The 20,774-nt window shown below is 40.1% G+C and overlaps 1 protein-coding gene across 2 annotated transcripts; it reads left to right on the top strand.

Moving 5' to 3' along the window:
- Nucleotides 1-57: 57 nt before the first annotated feature.
- Nucleotides 58-16,608, top strand: LOC130911237 (dual specificity protein phosphatase 14-like). 2 transcript variants are annotated; one of them, XM_057829072.1, is made up of 2 exons: nucleotides 58-1,797; nucleotides 13,578-16,608. In XM_057829072.1, the coding sequence occupies exon 2, from the start codon at nucleotides 13,639-13,641 to the stop codon at nucleotides 14,260-14,262; it is 624 nt and encodes a 207-aa protein (XP_057685055.1). In that variant the 5' UTR covers nucleotides 58-1,797; nucleotides 13,578-13,638; the 3' UTR covers nucleotides 14,263-16,608. The 2 variants fall into 2 exon arrangements, with proteins under 2 accessions (XP_057685055.1, XP_057685054.1); XM_057829071.1 differs by lacking the exon at nucleotides 58-1,797 and adding an exon at nucleotides 2,974-6,077.
- The last annotated feature ends 4,166 nt before the right edge of the window (nucleotides 16,609-20,774 follow it).

The following is a 20,774-nucleotide window of genomic DNA, read 5'->3' on the forward strand; positions in this document are numbered from 1 at the left end:
CTTGAAAATATTAGAGAGGTCTGTAATTGTCAACATGGGTAAACCTCAACCATGAGAGACATAATGTGGAAAAAAAACAGAAAATTAAGTTGTTTGATTTTTAAAGAATTTACTGTATTTGCAAATCATGGTGGAAAATAAGTATTTGGTCAATACCAAAAGTTCATCTCAATACTTTGTTATGTACCCTTTGTTGGCAATAACGGAGGCCAAACGTTTTCTGTAACTCTTCACAGGCTTTTCACACACTGTTGCTGGTATTTTGGCCCATTCCTCCACGCAGATCTCCTCTAGAGCTGTGATGTTTTTAGAGCTGTCATTGGGCAACACGGGACTTTCAACTCCCTCCACAGATTTTCTATGGGGTTAAGATCTGGAGACTGGCTAGGCCACTCCAGGACCGTGAAATGCTTCTTACGAAGCCACTCCTTTGTTGCCCTGGCTGTGTGTTTGGGATCATTGTCATGCTGAAAGACCCACCCACGTCTCATCTTCAATGCCCTTGCTGATGGAAGGAGATTTTCACTCAAAATCTCTCAATACATGGCCCCATTCAATCTTTCCATTACACAGATCAGTCGTCCTGGTCCCTTTGCAGAAAAACAGCCCCAAAGCATGATGTTTCCACCCCCATGCTTCACAGTGGGTACGGTGTTCTTCGGATGCAATTCAGTATTCTTTCTCCTCCAAACACGAGAACCTGTGTTTCTACCAAAAAGTTCTATTTTGGTTTCATCTGACCATAACACATTCTCCCAGTCCTCTTCTGGATCATCCAAATGCTCTCTAGCGAACCGCAGACGGGCCTGGACGTGTACTTTCTTCAGCAGGGGGACACGTCTGGCAGTGATGGATTTGAGTCCCTGGCGGCGCATTGTGTTACTGATAGTAGCCTTTGATACTGTGGTCCCAGCTCTCTCTAGGTCATTCACTAGGTCCCCCCGTGTGGTTCTGGCATTTTTGCTCACCGTTCTTGTTATCATTTTGACGCCACGGGGGGAGATCTTGCATGGAGCCCAGATCGAGGGAGATTATCAATGGTGTTGTATGTCTTCCATTTTCTAATAATTGCTCCCACAGTTGATTTCTTTACACCAAGCGTTTTACCTATTGCAGATTCAGGCTTCCCAGCCTGGTGCAGGTCTACAATTTTGTCTCTGGTGTCCTTCGACAGCTCTTTGGTCTTGGCCATAGTGGAATTTGGAGTGTGGCTGTCTGAGATTGTGGACAGGTGTCTTTTATACCGATAATGAGTTAAAACAGGTGCCATTAATACAGGTAACGAGTGGAGCCTCGTTAGACCTCGTTATAAGTGGTTAGACCTCTTTGACAGCCAGAAATCTTGCTTGTTTGTGGGTGACCAAATACTTATTTTCCATTTTAATTTGGAAATAAATTCTTTCAAAATCAAACAATGTGATTTTCTGTTTTTTTCCCGCATTCTGTCTCTCATGGTTGAGGTTTACCCATGTTGACAATTACAGGCCTCTCTAATCTTTTCAAGTAGGAGAACTTGCACAATTGGTTGTTTACTAAATACTTACTTTCCCCACTGTATAGTACAGGCGATGTCTCTGTAGATGCTTCACAAGCAACAAATGTGCGCACAGGTTCTCTTTCACTCGTCTCACGTCCACTTCTTAGTAGCTGCTCTGCGCTTCCTGCGGCAAAATAAAAGCATGCATCACAAGACTAAAGTCAACATTATCTTTTTTTTTTTTTTTTTTTTTTTTTTTTTTTAATAACTGGCTGGAGAAAATGGCGGACAAGACTGCAGCGTCGTAAAGCCGAAATCACGTAAGTTGGGTACATCATAACCTGGGACTACCTGTATATACAGTGCTGGCCAAAATTATTGGCACCCCTGCAATTCTGTCAGATAATGCTCAATTTCTCCCAGAAAATGATTGCAATCACAAATGCTTTGGTCCTGCTGGAAGACCCATGACGTCTGAGGGAGACCCAGCTTTCTCACACTGGGCCTTACATTATGCTGCAAAATTTGTTGGTACATAAGGTAACCTCCGCCATGTTTGATTGTAAGAACCGCGTTTTTTTCTTTGAAGGCCTCTTTTTTTTCTCCAAAAAGCTCTACTTTTGTCTAATCTGATCAGAGAACATTCTTCCAGAACGTTTTTGGCTTCCTTAGGTAAGTTTTGGCAAACTCCAGCCTTGCTTTTGAATGTCTCTGGGTCAGAAGTGGGGTCTTCCTAGGTATCCTACCATAGAGTCCCTTTTCATTCAGACACCGACAGATAGTATGCACAGATACTGTTTTACCCTCGGACTGCAGGACAGCTTGAACTTGTTTGAATGTTTGTTGAGGTTCTTTATCCACCATCCACACAATCTTTCGTTGAAATCTCGTCAATTTTTCTTTTCCGTCCACATCTAGGGAGGTTAGCCACAGTGCCGTGGGCTTTACACTTATTGATGACACTGTGCATGGTAGGCAAAGGAACATTCAGGTCTTTTGAGATGGACTTGTAGCCTTGAGATTGCCCATGCTTCCTCACAATTTTGCTTCACAAGTCCTTAGACAGTTGTTCAGTCCTATTTATTTTCTCCATGCTCAATGTGGTACACACAAGGACACACAACAGAGGTTGAGTCAACTTTAATCCTTTTTAACTGGTTACAAGTGTGATTTAGTTATACACCGCCTGTTATGTGCCACAGGTAAGTAACAGGTGCTGCTAATTACACAAAGAAGCATCACATGATTTCTTTTAAAAGGTGCCAATACTTTTGTCTGTAGCATTTTTGGAGTTTTGTGTAAAAGGATTAAAAATAAAAAATCCATTCTCCTTTTTTTTCATTGCAAGCAAAATAAATGAAGATATTACTACCAAAGCATTTGTAATTGCAATCCTTTTCTGGGAGAAATTGAGCATTATCTGACAGAATTGCGGGGGGGTGGGGCAATACTTTTGGCCAGCACTGTACACACAGCACAGGCAAATTCATGTCTTTATTTTTCGTTTAAAATTTATTGCAATTTGTTTTTTTAAGTTTTTGTTAAAAAATATTTTTTTTATACTGTATTACTCATAGCTTTTTTGTATTTTTTTCAAAACGTATTTTTCAATTAAAAAAAATTTTTTTTTTATTACATACATACATTTTATACATAGTTTATTATCCCTTGTTTTTCGCGGTTAATGGGGACCAGAACTTGCCGCGATAAGTGAAAAACCGCGAAGTAGAGCCCCCCCAACCCCCCTTATTTTTTTTTTTTTGTGTGTGTTCAATGTATTTCTTCAGATTTAGCATTGGAAAGATATATATATATATATATATGATTAGTTGAAAAAAAAATTGAAATTTGTAAACAAAAAACGTATGTTTTCTGAGTGAAAAATGGCCGGCGCCATCTTGAAAAATTTGTGCTGCGAACTTCCAGTTTAGACAAAACGCCTAGAGTTGCGGTTGAAGTTAGCAGTGTGTTGACTAAGTCAAAATCAAATCAAATGAGCCCACTAATCTTCTAAAAATGGACAACATACAACGCACAACGTAAAGGGTCCTGGACTTTCTGTGCTGTGCGTGGCTTTGTGAACTGGAAAATGCTCGTCCCAAGACTTCATAATTTATTGACGGGGCTGATAAATAGGGGGCCCGCATTGTTGGTGAGGATTTCAAAGCTGACCGAGTGGACAAAGGCCTTTTTTTGTTGAAAATAAATGTCTTAAATCCCCAAATTCTTCATAGATATGGACGTAAAACAGTCTTGATTCTTGGTTAAAAGCAAAAAAAACAGTGCAATAAGCATTTATTTTACGTAAATATGCCGAATTACAATGCTAGTCTGTTCCTGGATGTAGCTAGCGGTCGCTTGATGTAAACAGAGCTTTTCCGGTGAAAATGATTGTGAATAAATGCTTAAATCCCCAAATTATTTATAGATATAGGTGTGATACAGTCTCTCGATTCTTGGTTAAAAGCAAAAAAAAAAAAACTCTGCAGTAAGCATTTATTTTACGTAAATACAGTATGTCAAAGTATAAAGCTAGTCTGTGGCGATGGCGTTGCGCAGTGGCTGGCAAAATTGACCCGTCAATACAATTATGAAGTCTATGGCCTGTCATTATTAAATGCTTTATTGAGTGAGTCCACTCAAGCTGCTCACTTACACACAGTGAGTTGCCACAGCAGCTGTTAAAGAAGTTAAACGATGATTGACGCATGCTTCACTTTGATGCTTAGGCTTCTAGGCATCTGTGGCAAGATCAAACATTAAACGTTTGTAAATCATTGTTAACTTTATTAAGCAACTCCAGTGTACTGCCTGACCAAGAAAAGGAGCAGGTAGGAGACTACGTGAGCGGATTGGGACAGCTCATCTGTATCTATTTTTTTTAATTGAAGGAAAAAAATCCGCAATGGACTGAGGGCGTGAAATTTGAAGCGCGAATGAGCAGGTTATCACTGTATTATACAGGGTGATTCAAAAAGAATGTGCCAAAAAACAATAACTAGCTGGATACAAGTACATTATTGTATATTACAAGTTTTCATTTAATGCTTAACAAGTGCTCAATGTGACCACTACCAGCTGCACGGACAACATCAAGTCGATATGACTTTTAATTTGTTAAAATAACTTCCTTGTTAAAAAGATTCTTAATTCTTATTTTAATTGTTAGTAAATTATTAATTAATACATTCTAATTGATTATCAGTCTATTTTAATGATTTTAAAATGAATAAATGTGTGATGGTTTTGACATTCTTTTTGAATCACCTTGTATGATTGCCTTGAGCAAAATATGTGTGGGCAACACTAATCCTACAATTTAATGTCAAACGGGGGCCACAAAATACTGTCCCATGGCCCACTGGTTTGAGACACTTGTCCTGTATGAATGTAATAAAGCGGGGGGGAATTCTCCCCCCCAAAAAATCATAATTAGCCCTTAAAACTAGGAGTGAGCTAACTGGTTAGGTTGTTTTTGTTTTTTAAAACATAATTTGTGCATGAAAGGACTAAACAAACAAAAACGTCCAGCAGGGCCGAGAACCAAAAGTTGTATTTGCAATGTGGAAAAATGGATTTTGCCGTGTGGTTTTTTAAATTTATTTTATTTTATTTTATTTTGCCATGTGACAAAATGTATTTTGCCATGTGGCATTTTTTTGCCACATGGCAAAATGGATTTTGGTTTGTTTGTTTTTCTGCCACGTAATATGAATGGAAAATTTGGACGTGCATAGCTGTCAAAGTCATAGCCAGACTTGGTTGCCACTTGAATGCCAATGTGATGTAAAGTGTATGGTCAAAAATCACATCCACACGTTTTTCTGCCATTTAATATGAATAGAAAATTTGTGCATAGCCTGACTTGGGTGCCAGTTGAATGTCATTGTGCTATAATGGTAAGTGGATGGTCAAAAGTCACAGCCACACGTTTTTCCTGCCATTTAAAATGAATGGAAAATTTGGACGTGCGTAGTCGACAACGGCATGGATGTGCATGGCCTGCAAAAAAGCCATATATAACAAAATGCCACATTCCAATAAAATGTCAAAACACATTTTGTCACATGACAAAAAATGCCACATGGCAAAATCAATTCTGCCACATGGCAAAAAAATGCCACATGGCAGAATCATTTTTTTCAGATGGCAAAAAAAATGACACATAACAAAGAAAAAGCGCCACATGGCAAAATCAATTTTGCCACATGGCAAAAAAAAAGTGCCACTTGACAAAAAAAAAATGCCACCTGATAAAATCCATTTTGCCACATGGCAAATACCACTTTTGGTTCTCGCGCTCTCAAAAAGTTACTAAAAAAAAAATAGTCATGGCCTCAGCGTGTCGCTGTTGTTACCTCACACTTGCCGTAAAAGAGGAGGAGCCGAGTCAAACGCTTGCTTGCGTGGACTTTGTCGTCACGCTGGCGTGTCGTGCAGCTCGCGTGGATGCCCACCCCACTCCCACTACCCACCTTCTTCCCCATCGGTCCCTCGGCTTGATTGAGCGGAGCGAGTGGACGCTGCTGTCCGAACCCCAAGCGCTGATGTGGGCGTTGCGTTGAACGAGAAACCGTCACCATCATCTTCAGCCATACTGGTGAGTGGGGACTTTTTAAACCATCATTTTAACAACACTTGGTGAAGATTTTTTTAAAATCACGTTCGCTTTTGAATTGGAACTGCTTAATAAATGAATGGCATCCAGGAATCTTAGGCATTGATTTGGATTTAAGTCGATGTTCAATTACACTATTTATGCACCTGTGGAAAGAAATACGAGACTTGTTTCCAGCTAATCATGCTTGACATTGAATTTTGGGGTGGTCAGTTTTTCTGAATTGCTGCATGACAGCAGATTACATTTCTTTAACATGATAAATTTGTTAAGTGAAATTATGTTATTGAAAGACATTTCTATTCATTATTAAAACTAATACAATTTTAAATGATTAAAAAAAACAAAACATCATTACTGTTTTGTTTTGTTTTTTTATTTTTTATTTTTACAAAGACTAAAAGTGTATCAGCAATTCCACAAATGGTTCAGTGTTTTACTTTGATAATTCAGAAAAAAAAAATAAAAAATTAAGTGATTATTTTAAGAAGGTCTCAAACTGTCTAATGATTTAATGGTATTTGCCTGTTGGGCTATGAATATATTTGACTTGACTGTAGTGCTGCAACGGTTAATCGTTTTACTCGAGTAATTCGATAAGAATAAAGATTCAAGTTAAATTTTGCCACTTCGAGTATTCGTTTAATTAAAGTGGCGATGTCATGGTTTGTTTTGAAAGTGTTTGCATTTAGTTTTATTGATTTAGATGGAGACACTGCCTTCCAGTGGCGACAGTGAATATGACACAACTTATTTCACATTGCTGAATCCAGCTGCTTCCTGTTAGGACCAACATAAGTTAGGTTTTTGTTTGAGCTAATGTTTTTTTTTTAATGCAGTCATAATTTAGTTTATTGGTATATGGCGGAAAACACAAGGCTGAAAAAGCAGTTTCTGCTCTTGCACCCCTCTTTAAAATAAACTGTTGTATTGTAAGCCAAAAGAACTGTTGTATTTGATAGAACAATATGTCGATATGCTGCCATAACAGATACATGGTGCATTAAGCCCCCAAACTATTTTTAATTTGTCCGTTTTATCCTGAAAAGCCCCGTTTACAGACGTTGCGCAACCTCTATTGTTTCAACCCAGCCATAAAACGAGGTTAATGAATTATATCTATTATTCAAAATGTCTGTCGTTTTTAGCTTAGAATCATTCATTGATGTTTAATATTTTGTTTAAAAAAAAAACTTTAAAAAATTATTCATTCACTCACATATTTTGAACTTTTAAACAAATTACGTCACAATGAAAAAAATGGTGTCTGTAAAAAAGACACATATACCTCATAACGATTGCTTAATTGTATTTTTTTTTTTACTTTCGCATTTTCTCCGATATGTTAGATGATAAATAATCGATCCAAACAAAGAAAAATTGGAGAGAGAAAAAACGTTAAAATGGGTAAATATATGAAAATCTCAATCACTCCTTGATGTCTGCGATTTCTGCATTGCGGCCTTTGCTATATTACCATGTTTCACCCATAAAATCCCCAAAAAATCCAGCTGTGGCCATTCACAGCTGTGTCATGACACTCAGTGATACATGCTACATGGAATTCTCGGATCGAAACAAGGTAAGTACGCGATAATATCTCGTTAAAGTCATGGCGTCTGTAATTCTGCTCTCGCGTGCTCTCACCTCCAGATCGGGTTTGCTGTTTAAATTTTTTTTTTTTTTTAAATGCCCTCCTGTTCAAAATTTTTTCTTCCCCCCAAAAATTGAGATTTTAAGCTTTCCAATGATGTATCACATGTGGATATCGGACAATTTTGAAATTTGGCCAAATTGGTGGTCTCAGAGCGGAACTTCAAGTCACCTGAGTGTTTTCCGCCATATATTGCCGTTTTTTTTTTTTTTTTTTTTGTGGGAATATGTGTTTGAACCATTTGTGAAGAGGATTGTTAAAAAAAAAAAAAAAAAAGCATTTTATAGCATTTAAGCTAGCGGACTTTTGCTATAAAAGTAGGTAAAATAAGTTAGCCAATTGTTCTTTTGTTGTACTTAGATCCTCGTTCATTTATTTTTTTCATGCCGTTTGAGGCTCAGCTCAGTTATTTAAATTTTCTATGTTGCTTATCTGATTACGCAATTATTCGAACTAACTAGTTCATCGATTAATCATTTTAATCTGCAGTTTCGCCCCGTCTGTCATTACAGCGTTCTAGCGTCCCCAGCTGGAGGATGACGTCGGCAGGCTCATAAATTTAATCTGATTTAGAATTCAGCCCATTGAGCGTGAATTATTCAGAACGAGGAAAATGCGACGAAGAGAGCAGCAAAATGTAATTGTTTCAATCGCTCTACTACAATATTTATACAGTATTTTTCCCAAATTGCGAAATAAATGATGTGGTCATGACAAATAACAATATTGTGCTAAATGGAAGATGAAATATTAAAAATGCATTTATTCAGTACCACATGGCAAAATTACTCCTTAATGGTCAAAACTGTCGACTTCTTGCACCTCCCGAACTATGTTTTATGCCACCGGAGTTAGTCCAGGTTTTTCATTCCCCTGCCCCGGCTTCGGAGAGTGCAAACAAAGCAGGAGGCGTGACAGCTAGCAGCTAACCAAGTGGCGTTTCCAAGTCTTATTCTCGCCTTTCCAGGCAAAAAATCACACAAAACTACCCCAGATCATGTCACACGGCGGTGGGGTTGTGAATTGTCATCACCGATCGGCAACCCACCCGGCGGCGAGCAAGTTACAGCTTGTCGTTCCCCTGCTGCGGGCAGGAGAGCTCGTTTGCTGGGGAAGCAGCTGGAGAATGACCGCAGGACAAACCAGCTGACATCGGAGGAGGGCGTAGCTGCCTGAGCTCAACCCGAGGATAGTGGTCTATTGCCGAGCACACGAAGAGGCAGAGGGGGCTGGAAGTCGTACCGATATGGAGAACCGCACGGCAGAGGATAGCGCTCTCCCGGCGAGCACGCGAAGAGGACCGAGGGGTGTGTGCGACAAGCTGCTGGTCGTCGGCCCAGAGGCATTCTCGGTTGAGAAGGAGCATTGTCAACCACAAAATGCAAGCCACATTCCTATTAAAACGTGTGCCATGATCCCAATATTTGACATAATACAAAATACGATGTTTACTCACCTCCTGGTAAGTCCATTGGTCCCACAGTTTTCAGACTTGTTTTGGCCAATCTTGGGATGAACGGGAACTTTTTGAAACCCAAAAAGGCTCACACACCTCTCCCTGGTGCAGCAACAAAACCCTGCAGCACATTTGGCTGGCATGATGCGAAAAATAAACAAATTAATCCGCAAAACCAGCTGAATCCACTGTCCATCTGCATGCTATAAAACAATGCCGTATTCTGACACACTTACTCGGGTGATGTCACATTCACATTCTTTTTCAATACAGGAAGTTATTCATTTACATGGCGCAAGATTTAAAAATTGAATATATATATTGATCGCGTCCACACGCATCCAAGTGGTCCATTTTATTCAGGACCATGAAATACCGCGTGAAATATGAAATAAACATTCTCTGTCATTGGCACTTTAAGTGTCGAATGCCATTCTAATGAAGCAGAAAGCGGCCACTTGAGAACTAAACAGATCCACCCTTGGGGAGGTCTGCACTCCCCTCACTGCCATTCTAGTTGTTTTTATGCAGACAACAGTATCAGTTTATCGGATAAATTCCCCACGGTTATTCCTGATATTCCAGGAAGTACACTGCACGCAGTTTTCCAGATCGCTGGCTCAAGTTTCCCAGTTTGCACTACCAGCGGAACCAGATCCCAATGGAATCTAAACACTCATGTCAACAGACTTGAATGATGCAATTAGATCTCCCTGGGACTGAGTGCAGCAGAGTGCTGGAGATAACTGAGGAGCCAGTTTATACATACAGTATGTATATGTCTGTAGGTTGCCACAGCAACATCTGCAATTTTCTGATTTGCTCTTTAGAGGACAGCAACCTCCTCACAATCATATCAGGCAAAGAGAGGAAAACAGCTTTTCAAAAGAAGCCAACTGTACAGTATATACAGTGGTGCAAGTAAGTATTTAGTCCACCACCAATTGTGCAAGTTCTCCTACTTGAAAAGATTAGAGAGGCCTGTAATTTTCAACATGGGTAAACCTCAACCATGACAGACAGAATGTGGAAAAAAACAAACACATTGTTTGATTTTTAAAGAATTTTATTTCCAAATTAGAGTGGAAAATAAGTATTTGGTCACCTACAAACAAGCAAGATTTCTGGCAGTCAAAGAGGTCTAACTTCTTCTAACGAGGTCTAACGAGGCTCCACTCGTCACCTGTATTAATGGCACCTGTTTTAACTCATTATCAGTATAAAAGACACCTGTCCACAACTTCAGTCAGTCACACTCCAAACTCCACAATGGCCAAGACCAAAGAGCAGTCGAAGGACACCAGAGACAAAATTGTAGACCTGTGCCAGGCTGGGAAGACTGAATCTGCAATAGGTAAAATGCTTGGTGTAAAGAAATCAACTGTGGGAGCAATTATGAGAAAATGGAAGACATACAAGACCACTGATAATCTCCCTCGATCTGGGGCTCCATGCAAGATCTCAATCCGTGGCAACAAAATGATAACAAGAACGGTGAGCAAAAATCCCAGAACCACACGGGGGGACCTAGTGAAGTGAATGACCTAAAAAAAATATTCCTAAACAAAAGTAATTATCTGCAACATGGAAGCATTTGCATGGTTGAGCACCAACGTGTTAGCTGGGACCATAGTAGCAAAGGCTACTATCAGTAACACAATGCGCCGCCAGGGACTCAAATCCTGCACTGCCAGACGTGTCCCCCTACTGAAGCAAGTGCACGTCCAGGTCCGTCTGCGGTTCGCTAGGGACTATTTGGATGATCCAGAACAGGACTGGGAGAATGTGTTATGGTCAGATGAAACCAAAATAGAACTTTTTGGTAGAAACACAGGTTCTTGTGTTTGGAGGAGAAAGAATACTGAATTGCATCCGAAGAACACCTTAGCCACTGTGAAGCATGGGGGTGGAAACATCATGCTTTGGGGCTGTTTTTCTGCAAAGGGACCAGGACGACTGACGACTGTAAAGGAAAGAATGAATGGGGCCATATATCGAGAGATTTTGAGTGAAAATCTCCTTCCATCAGCAAGGACATTGAAGATGAGACGTGGCTGGGTCTTTCAGCATGACAATGATCCCAGACACACAGCCAGGGCAACAAAGGAGTGGCTTCGTAAGAAGCATTTTAAGGTCCTGGAGTGGCCTAGCCATTCTCCAGATCTCAACCCCATAGAAAATCTGTGGAGGGAGTTGAAACTTAAGCGAGAGCATGAGAGACCATAATTAAAGAAACCATGATTTTAACCAGATAATATTGTGTGTTTACTTTCTTTTGATCCAAAAACTCCCTGTAGCATGTCTCACTGAGTGTCAAGACACAGCTGTGAATGGCCATAGCCGTACTTTGTGGGGATTTTATGGGTATAACATGGTAATATAACAAGGGACGCAATGCAGAAATCGCAGACGTCAAGGAGTGGTCGAGATTTTCTTTTTAATTTATTTACCCTTTTAAACGTGTTTTTTTGGATCGATTATCATCTAACATATCGGGGAAAGTGCGACAGTAACAAAAAAAAATAATAATACAACCGATAGTTATGAAGTAAATATCCGTGACTTGTTTACAGATGATTTTTTTCATTGTGACGTAATTTTTTAAAAAGTTTAAAATATGCAAGTGAATAATTTAAAAAGTCTTTTTTTTTTTTTTTTTTTTTTTTAAACGAAATATTAGACAGCAATTAATGATTCTAAGCTAAATATTATAGACATTTCGAATTATCAATATAATTACTTACCTTCTTTTTATGGCTTGGTCAAAACAAAAGGGGTTACGCGACGTCTGTACACGGGGACTTCCAGGGTAAAATGGACAAATTAAAAATAGTTCAAGAACTTAATGTGTCATGAATCTGCTATGGCAGCATATGGACATTGTTGTATCAAACACAACAGTTCTTTTGGCTTACAATACAACCCTTTATTTTAAAGAGGGGTGCAAGAGCAGAAACTGCTTTTTCAGTCTTGTCTGTGTTTGTGTGTGCCATCATAATGTGCGGATGCGCAATACTCTCATTGCAAGGATGTGCAATATAGGTAGTTCCCGGGTTACGACGCCCCCGACTTACGTGATTTCTACTTTACGACGCCGGCGTGTCGTCCGCCATTTTGTCTCCAGTTGTGCTTTTTTTTTTTTTTTTTTTTTTTTTTTTTCCCGCAGTTATTTCGTCTAAAGCAGTGGTCTCAAACCGGTCCTCAAAGGGCCGCAGGGGGTACTGGATTTCATTCCAACCAAACGAGACAAATACCTTTTCACCAATCTGGTTTCTTACAAGTGTAATCAGTTGATTGCAATCAGGTGCTGCTTATGTTAGTAGAAACCTCATTGGTTGAACTGTTTGTGCTGGATCTGTTGGAACAAAAACCAGGACCCACTGCGGCCCTTTGTGGAGTCGGTTTGAGACCGCTGGTCTAAAGGTTGTTCTACCAAGTATTAGGCTGAGGGTGCATTACTTTTGTCCGGCCCATTTTTGAAGTTTTGTGTAAAATGATATTGCTTTAATTTTTTTTTCATTCTCTTTTGTGTTTTTTCATTGCAAGCAAAATAAATGAAGATACTACTAGCAAAGCATTTGTAATCGTAATCATTTTCTGGGGGAAATTGAGCATTATCTGACAGAATTGCAGGGGTGCCAATACTTTTGGCCAACTGTGTATGTGGAAATTTGTTCATGGTAAAATTGATGTGTTTAATTACAGTGAGAGCACACCCAATCAGGTCGCTTTCTGTTTTGTACTAAGGAAGTGGAGTCCGATGCAGCAAGCAACGGTGTAAGATAAGCAGCTTGACCCCGTCTAAATTGCTGAAATCAAGCTCTAAATAAGCTTCATAATTCACATCGACTTACCTATTTGTTCACTACGTTGCATCTGTGATTTAAAAATAAAATTCAGAGACGTATATGTATATGTTCTTCATCCTCCTACTTATTATCCGTGCATCTTAACATTTCTGAGATAAGTCTCACCTGCTGAAAACCATAGCTAAAAAAACAAAACCTCAAAATCGCAGTGGGTGTCAAATGGGGCCCTGGGGAACACCACCTCAATGTTTTTTCAGGGTTGGGCAGCTAAAGAAAACTATTGTCATCATGCATACAAATGAAAATCCCCATTCACTCATTCATTCATTCATCTTCTGAACCACTTATCTTCGCGATGGTTGCGGGGGTGCTGGGGCTAACCCAAGTAACAACGGGCAGGAGGCAGGTTAAACCCTGAACTGGTTGCCAGCCAGTTACAGAAAAATTCAAATTTACATTTCGGGAATAGTTATGGCTCTAAGACGGAACCCTGAGGAACTCCGTGACCTAAATCGAGCCTATTCAAAGTAAACTCATCTGATTTTTTCTTATTTTCCCCCCAGGATTCTTGCCGCTCTGCTATGCCTCCTCACTTTTCGCGTTGACAGTCTTGTCGTCTTCGGCATGGGTTCCCGCAGCCAAGGCTTCTTCCCCCACCACCATCACCAACGCAGCCCGTCGGCGGCGCCCCCGCTGTCGACGGTGCCCCGGCTCCTGCCCGAAGGCGGCATGGCCCAGATCACGCCGGGCCTGTTCCTGAGCCGCGGCAACGTGGCGTCCAACCGCGGCCTGCTGCTGTCCAAGGGGATCACCTGCGTGGTCAACGCCACGCTGGAGCTGCCCAACTTCAACTGGCCGCACGTGGAGTACGTCAAGGTGCCGTTGGCCGATGCGCCTCACTCGCCCATCTCGCTCTACTTTGACGGAGTGGCCGACAAGATTCACAGCGTGGGCCGCAAGCGCGGCGTCGTCTTGGTGCACTGCGCGGCGGGCGTCAGCCGCTCTGCCTCGCTGTGCCTGGCCTACCTCATGAAGTACCACCGCGTGTCGCTAGCCGACGCCCACGCCTGGGTGAAGGCCCGCCGCCCCGTCATCCGGCCCAACGGCGGCTTCTGGCGCCAGCTCATCGAGTATGAACGCAAGCTCTTCGGAAGGAACTCTGTCAAGATGGTGCAGACGCCCTACGGGGTCATCCCTGACGTCTACCAGAGAGAACGCCGCGGCCTGGCGCCCTACTGGGGACTGTGAGGCGCGGTTTCGCTCCATGTCGTGTTTTTTTGGGCTGTGCTTGTCATGATGTCAATTGTACGGTAGCATTTTGGAGAGCGGCGTGCAGTGAACCCTCGAGGCTCGCCCTTAACTCATTGGCTGCCAGGTCATAAAAAGGAACAGACAACATATGACGTATGAATGACCTTTATGTGAAAAAACGGTTGCTTAAATAATTTAAGTATGCAATTTGTTTTTTTTTTTGTTTGTTTGTTTTGTTTTTTTTTTTTAATCTGAGAAGAGAAACTAACGTTTAAAGGGATCCACGGATAGAAAGACTTGCAGTTCTTAAAAGATAAGCCTTATTTTGAGTTAAAGTAATTTGTTATTAAACCCTCTCTTGATGTTTTTGTTTTTATACAATTTGTAAAATTAGTTGAATTGTAGGTCGTAGCGGTGTGCAATCTTAGGCACCCCACGATTCGATTCGATTACGATTCAGGGGGCTACGATTCGATTCTTGAACGATGATCACGGTATTGACGATGATCACGGTTATCACGATTATCGATGCATCGTACATTACTAAATAATATAGTAGACAAACATTATTTATTTAAAATATCCTAATGATTCAACAGGAACGATGGAAACATGCCCATACAACAAAAACCTGCCCTTAAGCTGCTTTTTTATTTATTTATTTTTACAAGAAAGTGCAAAAACCTTAAACATTTTAAAGGGAGTACTTATATCACTCAACAATACAATAAAATGTACACAGGTGGAATTAATTCCACATTTTCTGGAAACAAACTTTGTTATTGGTTAAAAGAAGTGTTTTCACAGATTTCTGTACCATTTCGCATGTTTGTAGTGTTACCGCTGTACTTAATCATGGTTTTACACGTTCTGCATATGAAATACATGTGAGCGAATTAGCTAATTAGCTTAGCGCTCGGGGCTAACTATTAACACCTAAAAAACAACAACAATAAAGGCTAAACAGTACAAGAGGGTTCGTGTACTCACCTCTTGTTGATGCACACGGGTCTTAGCAACACACTCAGGACATTTTTCAATTGACATGACTTGGAACTACAGCTGGACATCTGAAAGACGAGGAGCAACAAACTATCTTCCCCTCTTGCTCTAAAAAATAACGTGCGCACAGCACACTTCTGTCCCTGCCTGTCTCATACACAAATTTATTTTCCAGTCTTTTGAAAAACACAATCTCTCAGTCAGTTACAGGCAGCATCCGTTATAACGTGCGTACGTCCGTTAAAGGTGTCCGGGCGGCAGACGTGTCTTGAATTTCGTTCCGCTACGAGCGACTGTCATAAAGTTATGAGGGAAAATCGTTTTTGAGCCTTTATGAATCGTAATCAAATCGTCACGTGTCGAATCGCGATGCATGTAATAATCGATTTTTTTGGAACTCCTCTAGTAGGTCGACGTTGTTGACGTCGCAAGAGCGGTGACAAAAGTGGGTTACGCTGCCAGGCTTCCAGAGTATGACTAGCGATATAAACATGTCATTTGTTCAACCCTTTCAATTTGAACCCGAGAGGAACATTATTGAGCATGACAGCACCGTCAATTTTTCACAAAATGAGCAGCAAAAGCAAAACGAACAGGAACGACAGGATGCAATGAGACAAGAGTAGGAAAAATCGGGTGTTCTGCCTAAATGTGCTACACTGGTGAAATGTGGCGAAGAAAGAGACAAGAAAGGCGAATTTGACACTCGGGTAAGTCCGACTATGCACTTTCAGCTTGTTTTGTTTTGATAAATACAGACAGAACATACTAAAAAGGCCTTAAGAAAATAGTTAAACATAGTAATATCAAACAAGAGTGGTTTAAGTATGCTACCTGACTAGTGTGGTCAACAGATCAACAGTCTGCTTTAAAGCTACCACAAGAAAACAGTTTAGCAAAAAGCTTAGAAGTATGAGAAGGAAATCCATGCGAAAAGTATTTTGAGGCAGTGAAAAGGTCATAAAAGACTCAATAAAAACACAAATACTAAGTCCTCGCCACTTTTAACCGCTGAGCGCATGTGTTGGATGTTTCGCCGCGTAGAAGGAATGGCAGAATACAGGTAGTGTTCGTCCAGTGACAGTGAAACTACGTCATCACCCCGAGTGTCCATTGCGCGCATAAAACATGACACCCTCTGTAGGTCAAAACGTGCTACATATTGTAGAATTTTAAAAAGATGGCAATGTTTTATGTGTCTCCAATAACATATTTTAGTAAAATAGAAAAATTGTGGCTTATTACAGCCTACAAGTCTTTAAGTCCGAGGTTCCCTTTAAGGGCAAGTGACCTTTTTTTTTTTTTTTTTTTAAATAACAAAAACTTATTAACATCTGGTGTCCACATAAATGCATATTACATTTTGGGTCATGTAGACAATAGGACAAATATAATAACATTTGGTATACAAGTGTATCCTTGTATACGACATGGTATATTACACAACTCAAAATGTGACACCAGGACTTGCTGATATGATTAAAATAATAAAAACCAAAGTCAATTAAAAACAGAAATATATTCCTGTTATGGTCCCAAAGTATCACTTTAAATATTCTTCAAACTATATAAATGGCGAATAACACTTAGGTGACTTGAAGTTCTTCTCTGAGACCCCCAATTTGGTCAACTTTTAAAATTGTCCGATATGCATGTGTGATACATTATTGGAAAGTTTAACATCTCAATTTTCTGGGGGAAGAACATTTTTGAACAGGAAGGTATTTTTTTAATTAAAAAGAAAAATTGCACAGCAAAACCCTATTTGGAGGTGAGAGCACACGAGAGCAGAATTAAAGACGCCATGGGTTTAACGAGATAGTATCGCGTACTTTCCTTGTTTCGGTCCAAAAATTCCATGTAGCATGTATCAATGAGTGTCAAGACACAGCTGTGAATGGCCACAGCTGGATTTTTTGGGGATTTTATGGGTGAAACATGGTAATATAGCAAAGGCCGCAATGCAGAAATCGCAGACATCAAGGAGTGATTGAGATTTTCATATATTTACCCATTTAAACATTTTGTTTGTTTTTTCTCCAATTTTTCTTTGTTTGGATCGATTATTTATGTAGCACGTATCATCGAGTGTCAAGAAACAAATATGAATTGCCACAGCCGGATTTAGCGGGAATTTTTTAGGGTGAAACAGCAATATAACAAGGGTCGTGATGCAGAAATAGCAGACATCAAGTAGTGGTCGAGATGCTCTTTTTCATATATTTACCCTTTTAAACTTTTTTTATTTTTATTTTTATTTGTTTGGATTAATTATCATCTAAAATGTTGGGGAAAATGCGACAGTAATGAAAAAAAAATACGATTAAGCGATAGTTATGAGGTACAGTGGGGAGAACAAGTATTTGATACACTGCCAATGGGAAAACCCACTGCAGGTATCCAAGACTTTTTTTACAGACACCAATTTTTTCATTTTGGTGTAATTTGTTTAAAAGTTTAAAATATGGGCGATTGTCTTCGCCGATCGGCAAACTGCCCGGCGGAGAGCAATTTACAGCTCGTTTCCCTGCTACTACGGCCAGGAGAGCTCAATGACTGAAGCCATTTCGTCTCACCACAAGTTTTGAACAGTCATAACTTCTACAACATATCTGCGCCAAACATTTCGTGCTTGTTGAGTCATTCTCTGAAGGGTCCTGTAGCGGTCAATTGCATCAACCCTACAGCGCCAACTAGTGGCAATAGAAAGTCACTCATTTTTCTAATATACAGTGCCTTGCAAAAGTATTCAGCCCCCTTGAACCTTGCAACCTTTCGCCACATTTCAGGCTTCAAACATAAAGATATAAAATTTTAATTTTTTGTCAAGAATCAACAACAAGTGAGACACAATCGTGAAGTGGAACAAAATTTATTGGATAATTGAAACTTTTTTAACAAATAAAAAACTGAAAAGTGGGGCGTGCAATATTATTCGGCCCCCTTGCGTTAATACTTTGTAGCGCCACCTTTTGCTCCAATTACAGCTGCAAGTCGCTTGGGGTATGTTTCTATCAGTTTTTCATTCTATCATTCTTCCTTGCAAAACAGCTCGAGCTCAGTGAGGTTGGATGGAGAGTGTTTGTTGTTGTTGTTTCTTCAGCTCTTTCCACAGATTCTCGATTGGATTCAGGTCTGGACTTTGACTTGGCCATTCTAACACCTGGATACGTTTATTTTTCAACCATTGTAGATTTGGCTTTATGTTTTGGATCATTGTCCTGTTGGAAGATAAATCCCCGTCCCAGTCTCAGGTCTTGTGCAGATACCAACAGGTTTTCTTCCAGAATGTTCCTGTATTTGGCTGCATCCATCTTCCCGTCAATTTTAACCATCTTCCCTGTCCCTGCTGAAGAAAAGCAGGCCCAAACCATGATGCTGCCACCACCATGTTTGACAGTAGGGATGGTGTGTTCAGGGTGATGAGCTATGTTGCTTTTACGCCAAACATATCGTTTTGCATTGTGGCCAAAAAGTTCAATTTTGGTTTCATCTGACCAGAGCACCTTCTTCCACATGTTTGGTGTGTCTCCCAGGTGGCTTGTGGCAAACTTTAAACGAGACTTTTTATGGATATCTTTGCCTGAAATGTGGCGAAAGGTTGCAAGATTCAAGGGGGCCGAATACTTTTGCAAGGCACTGTATGTCCAGTTCTTTTCAGCTTGGTCATTGTAGTTTCAAGACCTTTTGAAATACTTATTTTACGGCCCATGTTCACATGTCTCTGTCTGTTGCCGTGACGACCCTTTATTTGCTCCTTTTTTGTAGTACTCTCTCCAGTAGGGGTTTTTATCTCTTAGGTGTGTGAATGTAAAGAGGCGACTTTCGAGCATGTTAGGTTCTAATGAGATGATTCGAGAGGACGATCTGCCACCACCCTGACCTGCACACTGTCCGAGTTGCGCTAGATTGCGAGGGCCCGTTCAGTCCTGCTTGGAGGCCTAGTTATAATTGCTCTTCACCTAAAAATATATTTGTTTTTTTCGGTTAATCGATAGAATTTTACGTCGATTACTAAAATATTCGATTGCTGCAGCCCTAAACAGTACGCTGTATAGTGAAGAGGACGCCTTCTACCGTACACGTCACAGCGCCCTTCTCCTCAATGCAAGACCGAAGCCGGAAGTCACTCATTTTAATGGCGCGGGATTCAGAAAACTAAATAAATATAGCGAACGCTTCCACACACATCCAAGCGGTCCATTTCATTCAGGAGCACAAAATACCACGTGTATTATGAAATAAACATGCTTTTTCGTGTCACAGGCACTTTAAGACTAACCCATCATAACAATAAAACTAGAAAAACAAATGCTTTGAGATCACCAATAGGGCCGGCAATCTCAGATATTGCTTGGCTAAAATACAATTAATTTTGACAAAATATCTAACCGTGTTGTTTTGCCTCTTTTTGACTTTTTTTTTTTTCATTTTAATTTACAATTTTCTCCAGCTTCACTCCTCATAAAAATGAAAAACTTTTATTTTCAGTTAAACACGATTCCGCTGGGATGCATGTGATAAATGTGTTGTCTGTCCCTTTAAATTCTGATTATCAGGGTTTCACTGTACACTCAACTAAATATATGTGAATAAAGAGTTCTATTCAAGTGTTCAGCTGAGTTGTGTTTCAACTAAATAAACTACTGAGATTTTCACACCAGTAGTTTTACTTTAGTAAAATTTAATCAAACTAACATGCATTACTTTTTAAATTTTTTGGTACTCTTTCACTCCTGCTCGTTACATTTTGGATCACAGCTTAACAACCTAGGTGCGCCTTCCCGGACGTGTCTGAACTTGGTCACCACCATTAGGGTTTACAATTAGGGTTTCAAACAAGGGTGAGGATTCATAAATTTCAAATTAGGTTTAGGGTTTACAATAAGGATTACCATAACTTTCGCACTATAAGGCGCCACCAACCAAATTTGGCACGAAAACATCATTTTTTCAAATAAATAAGGTGCACTGGACTATTAACCGCAGCTGTCCTCACTGTATTATGGGATATTTACACCAAAAGATATGAATTGATACCAGTTTATTTGACAGCGGCTTCATACGACTGTCCTAAGACCAAATGAACCACCATGAAGCTTTGAACCAATTGGCTGCAAAGCTTCATTTGGCCATCAATGCTTCATTGAGGGAGACAGTCACCTCTGCTGCCACCTGTTGTCAAAACCTGTTGTCCAACATGCCTCCTAGCATGCATTCCAGCGCTACAGATACAGTGGGGCAAACAAGTATATAGTTAACCACTAATTGTGCAAGTTCTCCCACTTGAAAATATTAGAGAGGCCTGTAATTGTCAACATGGGTAAACCTCAACCATGAGAGACAGAATGTGGAAAAAAAAACAAACAGAAAATCACATTGTTTGATTTTTAAAGAATTTATTTGCCAATCATGGTGGAAAATAAGTATTTGGTCAATACCAAAATTTCATCTCAATACTTTGTTATGTACCCTTTGTTGGCAATAACGGAGGCCAAACGTTTTCT

The sequence above is a fragment of the Corythoichthys intestinalis genome, unplaced genomic scaffold (genome assembly GCF_030265065.1).
Source record: "Corythoichthys intestinalis isolate RoL2023-P3 unplaced genomic scaffold, ASM3026506v1 HiC_scaffold_23, whole genome shotgun sequence".
Classification (NCBI taxonomy): Eukaryota; Metazoa; Chordata; class Actinopteri; order Syngnathiformes; family Syngnathidae; genus Corythoichthys; species Corythoichthys intestinalis.

What these genes read in the sequence shown, in the direction of transcription:
- LOC130911237 (XM_057829072.1), top strand. Translation starts at nt 13,639, where the DNA reads ATGGGTTCCCGCAGCCAAGGCTTCTTCCCCCACCACCATCACCAACGC.